The 14,795-nt window shown below is 50.6% G+C and overlaps 1 protein-coding gene across 1 annotated transcript in view; it reads left to right on the forward strand.

Annotated features, from left to right (window-relative positions):
* MEIS1 (Meis homeobox 1) overlaps positions 1 to 14,795 on the forward strand; it is an 88,848-nt gene that overhangs the window by 72,459 nt on the left and 1,594 nt on the right. Inside the window, exons 5-7 of the mRNA XM_085308440.1 lie at positions 12,432 to 12,494; positions 13,774 to 13,859; positions 14,070 to 14,165. Coding sequence (XP_085164566.1) covers positions 12,432 to 12,494; positions 13,774 to 13,859; positions 14,070 to 14,128 — 208 coding nt within the window. The 3' untranslated portion in view covers positions 14,129 to 14,165. The remainder of the gene's footprint in view (positions 1 to 12,431; positions 12,495 to 13,773; positions 13,860 to 14,069; positions 14,166 to 14,795) is intronic.

The following is a 14,795-nucleotide window of genomic DNA, read 5'->3' on the forward strand; positions in this document are numbered from 1 at the left end:
TCCTTTTTTAATCAGCAGAGATTTTGCTTGGGAGTGAGCTGTGTTCACTTCTAGGACCCCCCTCTTTGGCACGGTTGGGTGTTTCTGTTGCAGGAAAAGGGAGCGACCAGCACGTTGCAAAAAAATCCATTGCAAAGGTACAGAGGTAGCAGAGTTCAATCTGCTGTTAGTCTAAACGAACCGTTCGGGTCCTCGTCTTGTTAGTCGTTTAACCTCGTAGCAGTTTAGGGTTCAAAGCATGGTAATGTGAACTCGAAGGGGCACTTGCACGATCTTAACAGCGGTGCGTATATGGACACAGAAGGGACCTGACAAAGTACAGGTTAATAAGGGGCTTCTCCCCGGTGATAAAAACTCCTGCTCTGTGATTGAAATATCCAGAAGGTGTGATRCAATCACTTACTACCTCGCTAGAGAGCCAGCTAGGGCATATTGAACGATCCGRACAGCTTCCTTGTTTACTGCATCCCAGCTGAATCCCTTCCTGTTAAGAGCTAATGTTAAATAATTACTCGGGGTACTCTAAGGAGAGCACAGAGCGGTTCGCATCAAGGGCTGTGCTAGGTGTCAGGTGCTTGGCTGGGTTTTATAGAAGTCTCAGTACACAGACGTATGTAGCTTCTATTTGTATGATAATGCATATATATATATATATATCTGTGTACCTATATGCATTTGCATGCAGGTCTCTGTATAGGGGCACGTATGCCAGTGTGAGAATTGTCTTTTAAAAAAGATTGTAGGCCAAAAAAAAAAGCTCGGAAGTGAGGAGATGCCAGCCTTCTATTAAGTGCTTCCACCCTGCTTTTGCCAAAATGTARTTGTGTTATCTAGGGCACGGACTAGACAATGATGGAGCGGCTAGTCAATATTTTATCCTACCCTCATTCTTCAGTGCTTCATTTGTTGAGCGGTATTCAAACCGTGCTCCAAGGTGGAATTAATAATTACTGATGGGCTTTCCTCCGGCGCTCACCGCTTAGTGTCCCTGGACTTCGCTGCCCTCCGTTCGCCTGCGTGTGCACGCAGGTGCGGGGCAGCGCGGGGCATTTTTACAGTCCCCCTGCGAAGGGAGAGAGTGGCCACGTCGCTGGCAGGCGGGCGAGGAGCTGAGGCTGCCGCGGGGTGSGTTTTGGACTGCCAGGCGACTCGACGTGATAGCACGTTACTCGGGTCCGCGTGCAGGCGGCCGGGGCAGCGGCGGCGCCGAGGCCTGGCTGCTCCGGCACGTTACCTGCGAAGCGCCGGGGCGGGCAGGGGCGCGAGGGGCGAGTTTGGGTTTGCTGACCGGCTCGGCAGCACCCACGCGGTGCGAGGCGGACGTAGCACCGGGAGTCCTGCGTTCAGCCGCTTCCGCCAGGACTGCTTTTATTTCCCTACCTTATTCTTTCAACTTTTGCACGCTTTATTTCCTGGAGAAATCAGTTTTTCTACGTTTTGCTGCCCTGTTCTCCTAACAGAGACCGTCACCACCCCCCGAAAGCCCCCAGACGCAGGGGCCGGGCTCGTCCCGCCGTGCCGGGGTCCAGCCCCGCGCAGCTCCCCGAGGTGGCCCGGGGCTGGGGGCTGGCGTGAGCTTTGCTGGGCTCCTGCGCCCGGGGCGAATTCCCACCGGGCGAAAGGCCGGCGCGTGACCGCTGCGCCACTCGAGTGCCACTTCGGCACTATTTTTAGGATGGAAGAGGCCTGCAGGGAAGGAGGGCGGCGAAGGCAGGTGCCGGTCCTGTCTGCGGAGGGGATTTGCACCCCGCTGCACCCCCCCGAGCTGCAGAACACCCAATAAACAGGCCAAGCGTCCGGCTTGCTGCCTTGCAGAACGTGTCGCACTCGGGGGGTTTTTAGTCAGCAGCGAGTAAAATGCATGCTTGTTTTTAGATTTATCTATTACTGCTTTTGTTGCAGCAAACAGATTAAACTAGAAAAGGTCAAGATGCGATTTGAATCTGTGTAATAACATAACAAATATTTTTCTCAGTAATCAGATACAGAAAATACAAGTGCTTATTTACTTGTAAATGTTAAAACATTCACAAATTACCCTCTCAACTTCAGCCGTTCCAACTTAATCAGAGACCGTCAGATTTTGGAAGCTATTCTGCTTTTTCTTCTTCGTGTAATTCAATAATACATTTGCRGATGCGATTTAATCACTGGTTAATGGGGATACACATGAAAGCAGGAAAAATAGAAGTAAGAAAGAATGTAAGACTCAGGTCTAAAGAATGTGTGTTGTGTTTGTTATTGCAAAGCAAAAGAAGACAGTACGTGTGTGCGATGTGAAAATCACACCTTCCACCCTCAGAAGACACCCCTCCTCACAAAACCCAAAGAAAAACATTAAGAACGACACTTGCTGGGGGAATTGTTAGACCGTTTGAGCAATTCAGAGTATGTGCGGTAAATTAGCTGCTCTAAATGTACCATGTGCAGGGCTTTTAAAGCAGATTTTTACATTTATGTTTTCACTAAGTCTTAGCTAATTGTTATGCCTTTCACCTTGAATGCCAATTGTAATAATAATATTACATCTGTAGTCTATTTCTCTGTTCTTAAATTACAGCAATCAGGAATACTCACTAGGTAAAATACTGTATAGTTACTCATAAGAAAATATTGAAATCAGATGAAAAATGTTTAGCTTGCATATTGCCTGAGACAGCCCTGGCGAGCTGCCAGGCAGCCAAGGTATTATTAGAAAAGCTGAGCAAATAGCTTTGCAGGGGGACGCGCGGGGGATTTCGTGCCATCGGGCACCGTCACAGCAGAAGAGTTTAGGAGTTTTGTCCGACAGACGCCGGTTAATTCCGGAGAAACGCAAGCTGGTCGCCGACGCGCGGGCGTTGCGGCGGCTCGGGGGCACGGCGGGGCCGCGCGGCTCCGGGCTTTACCTGCCGGCAGCCCGGCTAACCGAAGGCACTCGGCACTGCAGCGGTTAACAGGCAGCAAGAATCCTTCTCCCCGTGGGCATTGCATCCTTTTGCATGGTAGTTTTGTACCTGACAAACTTTTTAGTTGGTGCATTAATATTCTATAACTAATGTGCTGTCAGGTGTCATGAAGATGAGATTAAAAGGCGCTGTTCAGGCAGTCTCCGGTTGCTCGTTTCTCCGCTTTTGCAGGCGTTTTCTTCTGCGGGATTAGGGTTGGGGTCACCGTTCTTTGTTTGCCGCTTTTCAAAGGGCTCAGGCTCAGGTGTGCACCGTATAAAAACAGAGTTGAGCCTTAAGAATATCCCAGACACGGCTGTATTGTGGGAACGCGGCGCTGCCGTTGAGGGAGGGGTTCTGCGTCAGTAAATAGTTCGCGGTGCTTATGGGTTTTCTTTAGCAAAAGAGACGCTTCTGTCAGAAAAAAAAAAGAAGTACCTTCAGTATCAAAAAAGCAAAAGAGAGATAGAGAGAAGAGGAGAGTAATGGTTTGTCATTTCYTTGCAAGTCAGGTTTTGGTCTATTCTTGTCAAATCTGTCTCAAGTGTGTTTACATATAGTTTGCCTTTCTGGTATTTGGTGCTTGCACAGACCTGATCTCCACCTATTTTATGTCAACAGTTGCTGAGATTGGTGTACAGCGATTAAGCGCTGAGAACTGAAACACCAACACGCGGAGAGCAGTGCCCTCAGAGACCCTCTCTCGCACTTACATCATGAACTAGCTGCAGGCTGCACCTGCATAAAACAAACTGCATTTCTGAGTGGTTAAAAAGTCAGCCTGAAATATTAAAAATGGGGCAAATGTTGCCTCCTTGTTGGATAAAACAATTTTCTCTTCTCAAAAATGAAACACAGCCAGAGGCAGATGGAGAGGAAGTGCTGTGGAGGGCGTGCATTTTGCCCTGCCTGCTCTCAAATGATTCTGCGTAAATGATGTATGGCTGGCTGTGTCAGCCACGGAGCTAACGAGTCGTCTATTTTTTATCTTACTTTTAAAAAGAAAAGAAAAGAAAAGAAACAGCAGCAGATACTGCTGAAAAAAAATACTATTTCTGCAGTCCGCAACAAAATCTAGGTCATGTTACAGTTTCATGGGTTATTATTATTATTTTTTTCCACCCAGGCACTATAGTCCTTTTGGCTTTTTGGCTAATGATAAAGTATAATGGTTGAAATGCAGCAATGTGAATTGCTACTTTTAATTCAGGCTTATCCCAGAAATCACCAGCTTCTCGCCTGGTGTAAAGGTGGTTTATCTTCCTTGGTTTGTATCGTCTGAGGGGCTGGTCACTAAGCTTTACATGTCCCAAGATCTTACAGATTCTTGATTTTTGACATTCCTCTGACCTACCCAAGTGAATTTCATTTTTACCATTTTCTGAAGATATCTTTTCTCCTTCCCGGAATAAAATGCTGTAAGGAACAGGATGAAAAGCAAAAGAAATGACTGTGCTTAATGGAAAATTATGTCTAGGTGAAATAGATTACAAAGCAGGTTATTAGTAGTAGTTATGAAACAGGGAAATAGGATGTCTTAGCAGGGAGATAGCCAAGAAGTGTATTTTTTTTTTCCCGAGTTGGTCGTGTGGCATGATTCAGAGTTGTTGCTCTATGGCTATATTTTGTGGCTTCTGTGAAAAAAAAATGTTGTTTGAGACAAGCCTCACAGGTGCCCACATCACACAAAATACACCACGGCAGTCATGCGTGTCATCTCAGCAGCAGTAGAGAGGACCAGAGCGCAGGAAGCAGAGCTTCCCGCATCCACCCCAAGCGGATTCCTCCAGGAGTAGTTGGGAGCTGTGTTGGAGCAGGGGCATATTTCATATGGAAATCGCAGCTGTAATGCAGAGGCTCATTTTCGAGTTCTTCTCGGGGTGTTTTGCCCCAAAGGGACTTGTCGGGCGTTTTGGGTTGGTGACACCATTCGTTTCTCCATCTCCTACCGGCTGGGAGGACCCGGTGTGGGGTTATTGCTTCCCTAGTTCTAAGCAGTCTTTTGGAGAAGAGAGGAGGGTGCAGAGATCCATCTGGGAGGGCGGACAGAGCATTTCTCACATCTTTAAGTGAGCGGGAACTCATTTAGAGCATCAGCCAGATGTGGGAGCAGCCTTTTTGCTTTAACTTATGCGATATGGGCTGAAGGACTAGGCATGTGTTTCAGCTGACATGTAATATCCATTACAGGTAGGAGTGACTGGGGAGAAAGCWGTTGGGACAGGACTCCCAACTCAGTATATGGAAAAAGCCGTAGACCCTGACGGAGGACCCCCACTCCTGCCGTTGGAAGGATGATTGCTGAGATGAGATGTAAGATGGAGTGAGGACCTCTCTGGTACACAGGAAATGATTTGGGCGAGTTGTGTTTAGGATGTAAAAGGGGTGGAAACCCAAACAGAGTTTCCCACCATTTTCACAAGCTTTTTGTGACCTGTGGGCCTGCTGTTCCTAAATGCAGCAACCCTCAGACGTCAGGTTGTAAGTGAACAAATTGCAAGTCTTTAGTGGAGTTCAAAGTTCGGCGTGCAAGGGAGAAAGCTGCACCAGAGGTTCAGTGCTTAGACCACTTGTGCGGCTGGAGAAAGCCCGAAGATCATGCAGGCACCTTTCACAAACACTCTGTTTGGCTTGAAGAAGAGACTGTGCAGAATTGAGAGAGGAGAAGGAAATTGCTCGGAGAGAGAGAGAGAGAGGGCTGTGCTTTCACAGGAAGGGCAGGTAGTTTGCTATCAGTTTTTACCCGTTCCCAGCATAATCTATGTCATCCAGCAGGACTGTGTTAGTTTGAAGACAACTTTGCTGAAGCTCTGAAGCTTCAGACAGATAGCTCAGGGTCTGMCCACCTGCCGGACCCCCTCAGCTCTGGCTCACCTATATAATGGAAGGCCAAAAATCAGTAAAACATGCCGAGCTGGAAGATTTCCATCAGTCCGGGCACCTCTGGCCACGCGCCCCGTGCCCCGCGTGTTCTGGAGGTGCCCGCCTTYGCAGCGGGCTCCGCACGTGGGAGCACCTTCTCCCAGCAAAGGCGGTGCCCTGCGCGGCGCTGGCTTAATTCCTCCCCGAGACCGCGCCGGGGAGCGGGCTGCGCGTTGGGAGCGCGGCGTGGCCGCGTCTTCGGGGCAGGCAGGGCTTTGGCGGCAGGCGCTTTGTTTTGTGCAGCCGGCCGTGGTGCTGCAGCGGCTCAGCTCCGTGCCTGGCGTGGTGGGTTAGAGCAGCCTCCGCGCTGCTCTCCTCGCCGACTCCTCGCCGTGTTCCTTAAAGGCTAATTGTGGCACACGGAGATCAACAAAGTACAGCTGCACTGGGATTTGGGAGTCGGGAAGAGACAGAAGGTCAGCTCCGCTGGCACTTTGCCATTTAAAGATTTCCCCTTACATCATCTGGCTGCTCGGGGCGAGTTTACATCTGCTGCGCACCACGAGGGAATTGCGGTGTCAGGGAAGGAGCCGGCCGCCGGCCCTCCCCGGCCCGGCCGGGACCTGCAGCAGCGCGGCCGCTCCGGGCCCCGGGGCGCGGGGCGGTGGGAGCTGGGCTCGGCGCCGCAGAGTTCCCAGGACGGGGGCTGCGCGCCGGTCCCGCGGCGAGCTGGCGAGAAAGCGTGCTAGGGAGCAGGAGGGGGGAAGGGAGCCGGACCCGGGAGATGAAGACGTGGCCAAAGGTGGAGCTTGTGCGTGCCGGGCTGGCCGAACGCAGGACGGCGCGGCCGGCTCCCGTCGCGGGGGCCCTGACCCGCTCGCAGCTCCCCGCTTTCTGCTCCCGCGCGTGGCGTGCTCGGCACGTCGGCGGGTTTTGCCTCGCGGAGGTTCCCTAGCGCGCTCCCGCTTCGAAGCCCCCTCTCCGAGCGCGCGCCGCAGGCACGCCGGTGGGGTCGCGTAGAAATGCTCCAAGTCAGAAGCTATTTTTAAAACCAAATCGCAGAACTGCACATGGCTTTCATTAGTGCTTTACATCAAATTTGTCAGCTAATTAGTGGTTTTTCATCACTAGTTTTGCATAGTATTTTATTTGCTCGCTCTTCAGTATTGTCTCGCAGCAGCCCCGGCCCCGTATAGAGTCAGAGGCGCTGCCACTGCCAGCCGAGGAGGAGGGAGGAAGGGCAGAGGCTCCAGGAGACCTTTCCGATCCTCCTGATGGATAGACTCACTGCCTTTGGAGTAGGGTCCAGAATTACGTTTCTGGAGTGGGTGGTTAGCAGCCCGTGTCGTCTCTTCCCTCCCTACCTCCATTTAGCGTTGTAAATGATGTATTGCAGCCCTCAACTGTCTTCGTTTYGGAGGAGGAGAAACCGAGAAAAGTTGCCAAACATGACTTCATAAGGTTTGACTTTAAATTGAACAGTTTCTTGAGTGTCTTGGATTTTGTTTTTCCTTCTTTACAAATAAAGGGAGTACAGAGAGCATGGATTGCTAATGACTGGTAGTTATGGGTCATTAAGCTCACTAACTGACTGCAGGATCAGAACTTTTTAATAACTGCTGTAAGCACTCTTTTAGCATTTATTTCTCATTTTAGGGATGGGGAGATGTGATTACCATTCAAAAATCTGCAGTTATTTTTGCTGTTCATAATTGCAGAGGGAGCTTTTCTATTTTTAAGGCTGTTTTTAAAACATTCAAAAGCATTCTGTGAAGTAATTCCTGGGGCTTTCTTTTTCCGTTATGTTAACTGACTCCGTTAAAAAGCAGCAGAGAACAAATACACAAGAAAAATATTTCAAAATAAGGAATAAAGCAGTTATTGAAGTGTAATAAACCCAGAATCAGTGTTTATAGCACACTTTTCATTTAAATTGTTTCTATTAGAGATAAACCTGTTAATCATTGAGGAATTAAGTGGGGAGTAGAGCAAGTTGTTTCGTTGCTTTCTAAATGGCTGATCCGAGTAAGGAGACTAGAGCGCTGCCGGTTTTGCAAGTGAACTATGTGCCAGTTTGAAGGGCTCCGGCTGCTTCGGCATTTTTTCCAAAACTGAGGATCTGATAGCCCTGCGTAGTCTGTGGTGAGGGTTTGCGAGGATGTTTTGTATTTTGATAAACAGAAACTCGTGCCTCGTGTCCAGAGGATTTTTTTTTTTTCCCCAGCACGACCAGAGATGTTTTAGCAATGATACCCGTCGACACTGGGGCTTTCCTCCAGTCCGTAGGGTGCAGTGGGCAGGTTTGTTAGAAGCAGGGCGGAGAGAGGAGCGAAGCAGAGAGGTCTGGGGAAATGCGTGGCACCTCCGTTGCCCGGGGCTTGCGGGGGCTCGTGGTGCCGTGGGACAGTGTCGGCAGGGAGCAGCCCGAGACTCCACGCACCGAAGGCGAGTAACGTGGACGGGTTCGAGTAACGTGGACGGGTTCCCGTTCGGGAGGACGAGGGGAGGAGGAAGTCCAATATCCTGCTCAGTCTCAGCATCTGCTTTCAGCCGGCTGGTAGTGGAGAAGTCCATTCAAAAACTGAAAATCGGAAGTGCCCACAAGCCTTCTGCTGATCCTGGAGCAAAGGTGGCTGTTGGGAAGCGTCGCAGCGGAGGAAGGTCTGGTTTCAGTTGGCCGGCAGGGCTGCAGGGCGAGGGCAAGGGAGAAAGAACAGACCTATGTGGAAAATGTCGCTCGGGCTGTAACCTGAACCTCGCAAAATGAGCCTTTCGGGTGGCTCCGTGACCCTCTGAAGCTCCTCGCTCTCTGGCTGCTATTATTGCGGCCAATTTCCAACTAAAATAGCCTTTTGTCGCCGGCAGCCCCGCGGAGACGCAGCGAAGCTTGGGCCGGGCGGCCGAGGCGCGGGCGGAAGAGCAGCGGGGCCGGCCGCGGCGCCCCGGAGCGCGGGAACCGCCGCCGCGCCTGCCCCGGCACCGGCAAAACCACCCCGGAAAACATGACCGGCCCAAAGAGAGTTTCCTACTCACCCCATTTGGAGCCAGGAAGGGTTGCGCAGGTGGAGCTGCTTGGGACCTGGGGGTGAAGAAGCACAAGCTGATGTAGCCGAAGGGGCACGGAGAAGTTAACTTTCAAAAAATAATAAATATCAGCAGCTTTAACCTTCTGTGTTTGCCCAACTGTTCAAATGTTTCTCCCATGCCAGATCCTCCCCTTTGCAAAGAAAAAAAAAAACGTAAGAGGGATTGGTGCCTGGGTTGTTCTGCCGAACTCCCCGCTTCCTTTGGGCCGGGAGGTGGGTGCAGCTTGTCCGCCCCAGGATCCTGTTTTGTTTGGGCTCCTGTCGGTTCTGCTGCTTAAGGGGGAAAAAAAACCCTCCACATCTGCGGAAATTTGTCCATACATGGAGCACTTCTCTTTATGGAAACCTTTAAGCCTGTGTGGAACTTTACTCCCAAGAGTAAAGTCGGGCAGGTGTTTTATGAGGTTTTATGCTTAGTTGTATTTTGAGAAGACTAAATTTGGGTAGCACTGAATATGAAAATGCCTGATGATTTAGGTCCTGATTCCTGTATACTTCTAAAAATTAGAGTGCTATAGCTTTGTCTCTCCCCCTTAACAGAGGTTAATGCACATATAGGAAAGGAGATAGTGAGAGTCTTTCTGCTAACTTTTTTGTTCCGCCATTTTTGCTGATGCTACCTCAAACAAGCAGTTAGGAAATTCAAATAGTGATCGAAAGCTCTGCTATCAGAGAAAGAAACGGATAGGCTAAAGAAATGATTCCTGTGCCTGTATATCCTTCCGGCCGTAGCTAACTTACAGTTCTACTTGCAAGGAATTCTAGAAAGCGATTTATAAATGTAGCAGAAGTGTGTTGTGTTCTCTGAAGGCAAGACACATTAATAGTTTTAATCTGATGGGTTCTTACGAATTCCAGGTTTGGGATGCAGGAAGAGACTTGAAAGCGAATGCTTGCCTTTATTTTTAATGCATAGTAGTTTGGAATGGGCTCTAATGCAAAGGAGAGCGTTGCGTTACAAAGGCAGGGAGGATGGGACAGAAGGTTAAAGGGCATCCTGGAAACAAACAGCTGGACCAGTTTATTTAAACAGATACAAGGATGGGGAGCTGACCTCCGTTTGACTTCTAGTGGGAGGAGCAAGAATGTCATTTTATTATTTTGCCCAGAAGGGAAATGTTCTTGTGTCTGAATTCACCCTGAAGACATCCAAACACAGGGCTGTTTTGCAGAACAGCTACTTATATAAAATACTTACAAGACTGCGTAGGAAGAAGATGACTGTTAAGTACCTGCGTGTAAAATGTTCTTAAAGCAGACACCCCGAGCGCTGGTACGGGGCAAACAGGTGAGGGGACGCTGCACTGCAGGCTCCTCCGATGGGTGATAGTTGGGAAGTTCTGACTAAACGGTTTGTCGCAACGATGTTGTTCCCCCGCCGTCTTAAAAGTGCTCGGGCTTCGGCGGGGAAGGAGGAGGAGGTGGGAAAGTTTGCGTGTGCGTGCTGGTGAACGTCCGTCACATTTCTGCTCAGGGCTTCTTTGTGGTCTGGGTGAGAGCTTTTGGCAAATGCCCGTTTCTGGCAATCTCGGGGGATCCCCAAAAGCCTCCCCTCGTGCTTCTCCCTGGTGCTGCCGCMGTAACAGAAACGGCTGGGGCACCAGGGTTTGGTGTTGTTGTTTTACTTAGGAGAGTTACTGTGGAAATTGCTTTCTGCAGATGCCGATTACAGATATTAAATAATTTTCTAATTGGTCATGGAGCTAAGGCAGCTAATGGGGGAAAAAAACACATTTTTTTAATTGCTTATTTCACATGGTGTTTGTGCTACACCTGTGCTTATAATGAGAAAGGAGAATTAGTCTAACCTTCTGCTCACATGATTCTGATTTTCATGGTTTGTACAAGATAATGATAAACTGATTTGCAACACCATTTGCTGGAGTTTAGGCTTTTTTATTAGAAGCGTGCATAAAAATTGCTACAATACTGTTGCTGACAACAGATGACCTAATCCAGGTGTGAGATTTCCAGAAGAGCACCCAGAGTTTGCACCTTTGCGTGGTGCAACCRTCCAGGCAGCTTTGGTGGAGATGGGTCTGATTAGGACTCACACCTTGATCAGTTTTTGCAGGATTTAAGGGAAGTCGGCCAGGACTGGGGGCTATGAAGAGGCTGGAATTGCTGGGCTAGTCTGCGACCGCGGGAAGTGGGGCGGCGGAGGGCACGTGGTGGGGCTGCGGGTCCTGGCGGCACGGGGCGGCGGACGGCCCCCGCAGGACCACCGCRCTCCCCTTCGCTGGGCTTGGAGAGCTCTTGCTAAGCCAAACCAAGCCAAGGCAGTGAAAGCGGGCAAGAAATATCCCTTTGTGCACGTGAGCGTTGCGTTATGCAAGCACAGGGTGGTTTTACCCAAGCTCATGCCTTTTCCTTTGCAAATAAATAGCGAGGAATGCTTTTTTTCTTTTTTTTTTTATCTCCTTTGAAGGATGCAAAAGCTGGTTTTGAAGACTTCTTTGTGACATAGTAAACATTGTGGTGGAGATTTTTTTCCAGATGTTTTTTACTTCCTTTTCTGATTAAGTGAGGCTACGGGAGAAGTTCTTCTGATGTTCTTAAGACAGGCTTGCTGATGATGTTTTTGTGACTTTGGATTTTAATGCCATGAGGACTGTGTACAGAGGGGGCTAGGTGACAGCTGTGATTGCTCTCAGTGTTCTGTTTTGCACAGAATTTATTTTGAATATTTTTCTCCTCCCAGAATAACGACTATGACACTAACTGAGGTTAAAATTAAAAAAAAAAAAAAAAGGCAAGGAGTAGGGCTACTGATAAGAATTTTTGCAAAAGACTGGATCTTTTTTTTTGTTTCAGAAGATCTTCTTTTCATTGTTGGTGGGGAATTTTCAGTAGTCCAGTAATTACAGTTTAACAAGATGTTTGCTGTAAATGGTCAGGCCTAGCTGGAGAAAACAGGATTATAAATTCAATTACTGTAAAGCTATGACCTCGCCTTGACCCCTCAGACTTTGCATAAAGCAAGGAGGGGGGAAAAAAACCCACCAAGAAATGGCTACGAGGAATGCATTGCTCCGAAGTCCCCAGCAGTGTGACTTAGTGGTGATAAAACTCCAGACGTTCCCTCATTTGATGGTGTTCTGCCATCGCAGTTCATTATCTTAATAGTGGACATTAAAACAGAATTAGGTTTGTAAGAGGTAGGGGAAGGTTTGGATAAAAACACTGCGAGAAAGAAGCCGGGGCACAGAAGCCAGCAGCGTCGCTGATCAGGGGGAGGTGGCGGATGCCCTGACGAACATCTCGCCGTCTTCACCCGTTTTCTGTCCCCCGTTCCGAACTGGAGAGAGCGGCGCGGGTGTAGTTTCCCGCAAACTCGGCTAATTCCCCCGTGGAAAGATGAGATGGAGGTGTCCGACCGTGGTAAAAGCGGGCAAACGTAAATCAGCTGGGAGGCCCCGAGCTCGCGCTCCCGAAGGTCGTCAGGGGCTGCGGGTTGGGCAGCACGCGAACGCGCGCACGGGCCGCCGGCGAAGGCGTGGGGCCGGTGGGGAACGCTGCCCGCAGATAACCGTTTGCTTTACTCTTTTTGTTGCAGGTTTATTAATGCTAGAAGAAGAATAGTTCAGCCCATGATAGACCAGTCCAATCGAGCAGGCAAGTCCCCCATAGTAACTGTATTCAAGTCACGCGGGCGAAAACCATCCTCAAGCCATTCACCGGGAGGTCCGTTACCTGGTAAATAAACGAGACATGAATGCTGGGAGTGATTGACAAATCAAATAAAACCAGCTTTGTTTCATGACAACACTAATCATTTTAACACCATYGAAAAACTTTTGGAACGTTTAAAATCCGAAGACGAAACTGAACGTGCTCCATGACCGGACTTTCCCTACACGTTTGGCGTTAATGTCATTCGTAGTTCCGTGGGGCTGGAGTTTCCTTGCCCAGCTCTCGCCGCTCCCGCCACCACTCCCTGGTGCATGGCTTGGTGTGGAATTGCTGTAAACTTTATTACCTGTCAAAAGGGCAAAGGGGTCAGAACGGCTTGCGGGACTCGGGAAAGTTCAAAGCCGCTCGGTGAGGTAGAGCTTTATGTGCTTTAATAACCCAAGGCAGCTCACTTCTGAAGCCGGCTTTTAACGTAGAGCCGAAACCCAGAATTCGGGTGACGGTACTTGTACCTGGGTCTTCTGTTTGTCTCTTCCTTCTAATACCTGTCTTCGGGAATCTCCGGGTGTTCGAGGTTGCCTTTAGTCTTTAGTGGGGTTTTCTTTTTTCTTTTTTTTTCCCCTCAATCATACGTTTCACATGCCAGTTCTTCCCGGAGCCTTGGCTTGCAGCTCCGCGTGGGTATTTACCGGTGAGGGACAGTACGGGACTCCGAGCTGCTTTTGGTCCCCGAGTCTTGGTGGCACTCTGTCAAAGTCACTTGTTGTCCGAGGTGCCCCTGGGCAGCGCTTTCTCCTCAAGTACATCTGATTCTTTTGTCCTTGGAGGTGCATATTCGCCACGCGCGCGTTTCAGGCCCTGCTCCTACAAACGCGCACGGGCGTAGTCTCACGCACTGAGGTTTCAGCGGGGCTCTTCGATCCGTACGATTCGGCTCCTCGGCAGGTCTTAGCGTTGACGCCGGCAGCAGCAGCAGCAGCTGGAGCAGAGGCTCGTCGCGGCTCGCTCTTCCGCGCTGCTACCTTTCGTTCAGAACTGTGGGTGGGGAGTGAGGCCACCGGTACGCAAAGCCCGTTAGCCCAGCCGCTAAATTGGAAAAGCAGGGGGGGTTGTGTTCTGCTTCGCTTGCCTCGTTGGGGCCCACGTCGCGAGWGCTGAGAGGTCGGGCGCGCGGCGGGGCTGTGTTTCGCGGCCGGCCGTGCTGCGACGACCTCGGCCCGCTCGCTCGCGCGCTAAAAAGCCACCTTCTGCGCTTTTGTAGTAAGCCAAGGGACGCCRTACAACCCCGACGGGCAGCCGATGGGAGGTTTCGTGATGGACGGGCAGCAGCACATGGGGATCAGAGCGCCAGGTAAGGCTGCGGGAGCGCGGCGCCGGGCCGTGCCCGCGCTCGCCGCCGGTGGCCCGCCGCTCCTCCGCCGCGGTGCCCGCTGCCTGCCTCGCCTGGCCTGTCTCCTGCAACGCCGCGGCGGGCGGCCTGCGTGCCTGCTGGGGTCTTCTGGTGCTCTCTGTTGACTGTGCTCATTTTCTGGCATCTTCTTGGATTTTTATCTCCCTCTAGGACCTATGAGTGGAATGGGCATGAATATGGGCATGGAGGGGCAGTGGCACTACATGTAACCTCCACCTAGGTAACCAATGGCAAAGCCAGGGGGAAGTAAGTACCGCCGGGGCGGGGGGTACGAGGGGGTCGCCGCTGGCACGGGGGGGCCGGGGGCCCCGTCCCGCATGTCCCCACCTTCTCCCTGCCCATAGCCTTCATGCTTGTCGCTCGCTTTCCCCGCCGCCGCCGGCTTGGGCTGCGCCCGGCTCTCGCACGCTGCTGACCGCATGACGGCCGAACGCGGGACCCGCCGGCGAGGGGGGACCGGGGCGGGGACCGCGGGGGGGGGGGCCGGGGGGCGCCCGTTGCCACGGCAACGCACTGATTTGCAAAATGTAAGCGGTCGGCAGCAGCGCAGGGAGAGGAAAGAGCATGTCCCCAAAGTGTCATAAATCTGTCTAACCGCAGTTGATGCATGAGTTACGTTTCTGCACTAACCTGCGAGACACCAAAAAAGCCAAACAGAGACTTCTTTTAGGGAAAATAAACACCGGCTTCACTTAGGGCTGGTTAACGTTTTGGAAAGCGAGCGACTCAACTTTGATTTTTTTCTTTTTCTCTTTTTTTTTTTTTTTTTTAAGTTTTTTTTTCTTTGTCTGTCCGTCATAATGGGATTACGTGTGGCAAAGGAAAAAGAGAGAATACAAAATAGAGGTGTGCACAGCAGGCTATGGAGCTTAGCCC

Source organism: Rhea americana, unplaced genomic scaffold, assembly GCF_003343005.1.
Source record: "Rhea americana isolate MKP2758 unplaced genomic scaffold, rheAme1 scaffold_276, whole genome shotgun sequence".
NCBI lineage: Eukaryota > Metazoa > Chordata > Aves > Rheiformes > Rheidae > Rhea > Rhea americana.